The sequence below is a fragment of the Adelges cooleyi genome, unplaced genomic scaffold, assembly GCF_023614345.1.
Source record: "Adelges cooleyi isolate 19-005CV unplaced genomic scaffold, UGA_ACOO_1.1 ACOO_flye_CR_arks_rails_tigmint_CR_PRNA_23, whole genome shotgun sequence".
In the NCBI taxonomy this organism is placed as follows: domain Eukaryota; kingdom Metazoa; phylum Arthropoda; class Insecta; order Hemiptera; family Adelgidae; genus Adelges; species Adelges cooleyi.
In genome coordinates this window covers 18,790,716-18,797,995 of record NW_026095893.1, presented here as the reverse complement: position 1 = coordinate 18,797,995, position 7,280 = coordinate 18,790,716, and the positions used below count along the sequence as shown (strand labels likewise).

Here is a 7,280-nt window from a genome sequence, read left to right as displayed (position 1 = left end):
CTACAAATGTATGTAATTAAAAACATATGTTGCTAAAAAAAAAAAAACTAAAATCCCCTTTTTTGGCCTTCAAGGATTGCTAATAAAAATTTTCAAAATATTGAAAAATATAGTACAATGTGTACCAAAAAAAATATTGTTTAAAATATTAATATAATCCGAGAAAATGAGTGTCTTATCCTTAATGAATCACCCTGTATAAGTAACCGATATGTAAGTACATGTAGTATATAATTATTGTCGATATGTATATATAAATATATGTTAACAATTTACTACTAAATATTTACCTAACGGTAAGGAAAACAAGTTGTTTACGGTGTCTGAAATAAAAAAAAAAAAACATTTCATACTTATTGAATCTCAAATAACTACGTAGAACTAATTCCATAATATGTAAAGAAAACTATTACCAGGTACTGCCAACATTAAAGCCATTTTCACTGAAATATAATAAATGTATCATTTAATGACATAAAATTTAACGTTTAATATCTAAAATTCTAAAATCAAATTGTATGAACTCAGAAAAGAAAATATGCATGGATTTATTAAAATAAATTAAGGAAAGTCTATAGTAAGATAATTACTGATTTGAAGCAGATATGTCGAGGAAAAAAAAATAACTAGTATAAATTAAGAGAAGTATAATTATTCAGATTTTTGAGGATAATTTATGATTTGCATATAGATATTGCAAATTTATATAATGTATTTGAAGGGCACAGGGGAAAAACGTTAGTAGTCACATTATGAAAGCTTTAGAATATATCAAAAACAAAGTTCGTGAATTCCTCTCCCTCTTACATAAGAACCAAAAAAAAAAACACATTAAATGCTATTCTAATAAAAAATGTGTATACTGAAACAATCTATTGATATAAATAAAAAAAACCAGTACAGTGGGGTCGGGGTATAGTGGGGACGGAGCATAGTTGAGTCGGGGCATAGTGGGGACGGGGAGATCACAGGTTTACAGGAATTTTTAAATCTGAAAGTGATAAAATCACTTTCGAAAAAACGCTTCGATGCAAATCGGTAGTTAGTATTTTCAAGCCAGTACAGTCCAAACCAAGTAAAGCAGTAAAGTAAGAAAGTCTTAAATTAAGGTTCTGTATTTACAAATGAGCATCAAAGCGTTTATTTGAAAGTGATTTTATTCAATTTTATCACTTTCATTTATAATAACTCCTGTAGACCCGTGACCTCTCCGTTTCCTCATTGCTATGATTACATTATGCCTATACTCTACTGTACTAGTCATCTCGGATAAAACTATATTCACCATATAATATGTGCTATACAAAATGTTACGCACAAAATAATATTATATATAAATCATTTATACTAATTGTAATATTACAAAAATCTCTACACTATCTCTACAAAGTCTATACATGTTAAGCCTATAATTTTCGATAGTAATATAATATTGATATTGTCTACAAAAAGCTTAGTCATGTTTGTCTTGTAAATCTATTGTGGTTTATCGTAATATACAAGTTGACACCATATTTTACACTAGTCTACGTATGTAAAGGTGTATATTATACCAAAGTATTATTATGTACTCAATTGTCAAGAACAAATAAAGAAACAAAAACACACGGTACCGCCTAGACTACCTACAAAAGCTATGCATGTGAGCACCAAGACATAATATGTTTTAAAATTGTATTACAATTGACCTAATTTTAAAGGAATAACAATATCGTGATATCGTGTGGGCTTTTTTTTTATCTGTATACACTGTAACTTAAAAACTCGTACGGTTTTTTTTTGTTTTTTCAAATTTCGTCTGTGAAGAAGTAAATTTTTTTAACTTTTACCTCCCCAAAGTACCAACTAGATAAAATTTGTGATTTATAGAGTTGCTATTCGAAGGAATTGGTCCAGTATTAAAAAAGTTACAGTGTATACAGATAAAAAAAAAGCCCACATCAGAGTAAAACCAATACCTTCTCGCTTTGCATCGGAGCTAAAACAGTTAGTAGTAGTAGTAAAAAAACAGTTTTACAGACTCTATTTGGCTTGTTAAGGCTTTGTGTGAGTTAGCTATATCATTTATGAGTTAATAGACCTGTATTAACTGATCAGTACCAACCGACATTTTGGCTTTCCGTACTGTCAATCTACTACATTAGCGGCGACTGTTTGAGTTTACATTATAGTACACAAAAGAAAGATTTTATGATATATTGGGCCAGGTAAAATTAAGTACAACGATTATTCTTGTAATATTGAAGTATATATATTTTCAAAACATATTATATAGTAGGTACACAATACATAATATCAAATATTACGTAATACACTACTATTTTTAGTCATCATCGTCAGTACCCCGTCTATCTTCGACAAAATCCGTTGCATCTTCGACAGAACCTGATCCAGCTTCGACAACAGCCTCATCTACAGTATCTTAAATTTAGGTTTACTTTAAGTTTTCCGTTTTTAAGGAGTTTTGTATAGGCAATATTTACAAAAAAAAAAAGTTTCAAGGTATTATTTATGATTTAAAAAAATTTTCCTACGAGTATAAAAGCCATTTCAGTTAACATGTTTTATCAACATGTTATATTGTAAAAATAAACAAAACTAACCGGTTCAGGGGGGGATTATTTGTTCGGCGAAGACACAAAAAATGCACAACAACAGTTTAAACGGATAAATGTTATCAACAAAAATGGACTGTAACTAAATCTGTTTAACTAATCGTATTTCCACTCAGATAATAAAATAAACAATTTTGGATTCTACATATTTTTGCATCTGAAAGGCAAATTTGTTCAAAGTATATAAATTGGCTTGTGTTGTATTGGAAAGCGACATTACGTTGAAAATGATTTTCACAAAATGTTGTGTACTCTTTGTAATTATTTTCATGATCCAACACGAGCCGCTGTTGTGCGAAGATGTCGAACAGGTCGAGCATGGGAAACTAGTAACACAGTGGAAGCAAGTGAGTTCATTTAAAAGTGGCTATAAGACCGAAGAGTTGGGACCCGATTTCTCTAGTTTATCCAACGAACAGCTAAGGGAAAACATATCTCTCAGATTCGACCTGCTTAAATGCGGTCATCAAATTGCGGATTCCAATTGTATTCGCCTTCGCTCGTGGATTCGGACACTTGGAATGCGTTGAATCAAACGATGAATTGTTGTGTAAAGTTTCCCAAAAACAGTGGGTTGCAAGGATTACTCACGTTTGGCAATGTTAACATTATCATTGTTGGCATATTTAGATTTATGTTGGTACGACTCACGTGGGAATTCCCGATGCAAATAAGTCGTATGATAAGCTCAAGGCCAAAACTAGCCGCTTATGATACAGACGGAGACGTTGATTTTTCGATTGAAGATTTCCAAATGGTTTTACCGCGCGTTATTAATGCGTTACACTTAAACAACGACGATGTCTTCTGTGAACTCAACAGTATCATCTTGAAACACGGTGCAGATTATTTTTAACAAAACGCAGACTATATGTCTGGAAAATTCCAACAAGAACACAAAAGGTTATGCCGTGTTTTAAATATCCCACTATTAGAATATTCGACACACCCGGTTCAGCGCCAATCGGAAAAAGCAACTACGGTTATTGGTGAAATTCAACTGCACTATAAAGATACTCTTGAATTCGATTTATATCAATCTTACATAAAGTTTATCAATGACTATAGCGTTCGCATTTAAAAACGTTTTTGAAAAACTGCAGTACAGAAACATGTTGAAATGTTGATTTTTAACTGCACAATTGCATTGGAAATCATTTTTAAAATTTTTCTTTTTCAATCATTTACACCTATTTTGGTTATACTTTATTCGTTAATGTAAAACGTTCAAAACATGTATCTTAATTTCAATTTCAATTTAAATCATACTGTACTTGTAAAAAAAATGTTATAATTGTACTAATAAAATATGTTTTGATTTGATGAATCGTGTGAATGTTATTTCTTACATAAAATATTATTATGTATTTATCAATACAATAATAATTGTACCCTTAGTGGTAGACGAAATGTAACCTTGTCTTTTTTTTTCCACTTTTTTAAGAGCTTAAAGCAGATTAACGACGGGGCTATAACATAATAGACAATTTTCCCAAAAATCCGAAGTCAAATTCATTTATACTTGTATTACTGTCCAGCGCACACCGAATGTAGACATCTACAATAATTTTTTTTTTTCTAATTTAAAATCGAAACAGCTTTTAAATAAATTTAACAAACAATTTGTTGGTTCAAATTTATCCGTTTACAAGCGTCGTTGTCAACACTAAGTTTCGTGTTTATATTTATAACAAACAAAAGTATTTTTGACTTCATTATAGTCTTGGTATAATTCTTTCTTTGCTATATTAATTGTTTAGATATTCTTCGATTTTTAGTTCTTGGACTGAACTCGAAACTATAACTGTATCTTCAACAATGTCAAACGCAATTGGAGCTGTAGACCACAAAATGAAGGACCAGGAGCCATTGAGAGAGGCGAGACAACAGTTGGATTGGCTTGTAGAAAACTTAAGCGTCGCATTGGGCATACAACCCAATAAAAACTTTAACAGGCAACAGCTTGTTAACGTTGTCGTTGGGTTAAAGGCCCAATGTGACGAAGCCAGGTATGTTCTGCAAAGCAATCGAGCCATAGATGATGTGCTTCAAGAACGAGACCAAATTAAAGACCAATTAAAAGGACTTCAATCAAATTTGGCACATGTCAAGAACGACAACAAAAAACTTGTGGACAAAAATCAAAGTCTTAAAATGACACTGGTGACTATCAAGCGCAAACGCAATGGTAAATATTAAAATAGAAAAAACTGTAAAAATTTAATTTTAAACAATTTTTTTTTCTGCTTCAAGTACAAGGCCAGCTAAAAATGAAAAGACTGCGCATGAAAAATGCTAAAGTCCAGAAAAAAAACGCAATGCTGAACAAAGAACTGCAGGTGGTCAAGGCCGGTTTAACTGGCATCGTTGCAAAAGCGGCACAATGCCAATCAATCATGACCGACCACAGTGTACTTGCACTTAAACTTGAACGCGACATTGCGAACATGGTCAAGGACGGTAAGTACAATATATTCGACAAGGTTTATCAGGGAGAATTTGGAAAATAAACCGTATTTCATTATTAGTATTTTTTCTTTTTGTATTAGATATGGCCAAAGAAGAAGAGATCGCTGAGCTTAAAGCCAACTTGAGAGCTAAGTCTCACGTGGTTAGAGCCGTTCAAGCTATATCCGAACACCACTTAGGCAAAGCAGCCGGTCGGATAGAAGAATTGGAAGCTGAACTAGCCATCGTAGGGCGAGTAAGTACAATATTTTCCAAAATTTAAGTTTAAAATAAAAAAACAAAGTTTAAAAAAGAGTATGAAAAAGGTGAATATAAATGATCTGCTTCAAGAACGAGACCAAATAAAAGACCAATTAAAAGCACTAGAATCGAATTTGGCCCATGTCAAGAACGGCAACAAAAAACTTGTGGACAAAAATCAATGTCTTAAAATGACACTGGTGACTATCAAGCGCAAACGCAATGGTAAATATTAAAATAGAAAAAACTGTAAAAATTTAATTTTAAACAATTTTTTTTCTGCTTCAAGTACAAGGCCAGCTAAAAATGAAAAGACTGCGCATGAAAAATGCTAAAGTCCAGAAAAAAAACGCAATGCTGAACAAAGAACTGCAGGTGGTCAAGGCCGGTTTAACTGGCATCGTTGCAAAAGCTGCACAATGCCAATCAATCATGACCGACCACAGTGGACTTGCACTTAAACTTGAACGCGACATTGCGAACATGGTCAAGGACGGTAAGTACAATATATTCGACAAGGTTTATCAGGGAGAATTTGGAAAATAAACCGTATTTCATTATTAGTATTTTTTCTTTTTGTATTAGATATGGCCAAAGAAGAAGAGATCGCTGAGCTTAAAGCCAACTTGAGAGCTAAGTCTCACGTGGTTAGAGCCGTTCAAGCTATATCCGAACACCACTTAGGCAAAGCAGCCGGTCGGATAGAAGAATTGCAACTAGCCCGAACGAGTAAGTACAATAATTTCCAAAATTTGTCTAATACAACAAACACCATTAATTTTGTAGCTTATTATAAAATGGTCGTTATAATAAAAGTGTTTAATATATTAAAATGCTAAATAAATAGAAATTCGCACAACAACATTGGAGGTTTTCGTCGAATAGTAGATAGGTATGTTTAAGCTACAGTTTTTATGCCAAGTTCCTTATATAATATTTAAAACAAAATTATTATAATATTAATTAGTTTTAATGTAATAGCGAGCGGTTGTTTATAAGAGTTTGAAAAAGATAAACAAAAGAGTTGTTTTAATACATTATGTTTATGTCAGTTTAAAAGTCTTTGGAAAGATTTGGATAATAAACCGTATTTTATTATTAGTATTTTTTTTTGTATTAGATATGGCCAAAGAAGAGGAGATGGCCGAGCTTAAAGCCAACTTGAGAGCCAAGTCTCACGTGGTCAGAGCCGTTCTGGCTATATCCGAACACCACTTAGTCAAAGCAACCGGTCGGATAGAAGAATTGGAAGCTAAACTAGCCATCGTAGAGCGAGTAAGTACAATATTTTCCAAAATTTGTCTAATAACACACACCATTAATTTTGTAGCTTAATATTTTTGCTAATCATGTTGCGGTATTATATACCTAAGATTTTATAATAATTACTATTTGTGGCCAATTTGTAACCCAATTAAATTAATTTCGAACTTCTGAAACAGGCGATGGAATTAGCTTTTCCAAGCCGTCAGTGTAAGAACGCCCAGAAGCATTGCCGTTTGCCAAATTTCATCATCTAAGGCTCCGGCGTCTCCACGTCTAGTTCATGCTGCACGAGTGGTGTTTGCTCAATTCTTTTTTTTGGTTTTTTTGGTTCTCTCTTTATTTTCTCTTTATTTTGGTTTGCTCTCTTCGGATGATGCTGTTGAAGTATTTTGTGGAGTTTCAAACTCTCCATTTGGTCCTCGAGTTTTGAGGAATGTGTCTGTTTATCTGTGTCTTCAGATCTTGGATTGCCCCAGGAGCGTTTTCTATGTTTTTGTTGTGCTGCGTTGTGCTATATATTGAAATTTCTTAGCAACTCAATCAAACAAGTAAGCAAAAATCATAATTGTAATTAAAAAACGTCTTGTTGACTTAATTTTTTCATTTTTTGTACAATAGAAACTTAAATTTTTGGGAAAAAGTTTTGAAAATTTACTACAAGGTTACTACACAAATACAGTTCTGTAAGTA

The 7,280-nt window shown here is 32.4% G+C and overlaps 1 protein-coding gene across 1 annotated transcript; it reads left to right on the top strand.

The window, feature by feature from the left end:
• The first annotated feature begins 4,433 nt into the window (after positions 1–4,433).
• Positions 4,434–6,844, top strand: LOC126835968 (uncharacterized). Its single transcript, XM_050568874.1, has 8 exons — positions 4,434–4,803; positions 4,869–5,075; positions 5,165–5,319; positions 5,378–5,549; positions 5,614–5,820; positions 5,910–6,053; positions 6,445–6,599; positions 6,767–6,844. Exons 1-8 carry the CDS (start codon positions 4,434–4,436, stop codon positions 6,842–6,844), a joined length of 1,488 nt encoding a protein of 495 aa, XP_050424831.1.
• Positions 6,845–7,280: the final 436 nt, after the last annotated feature.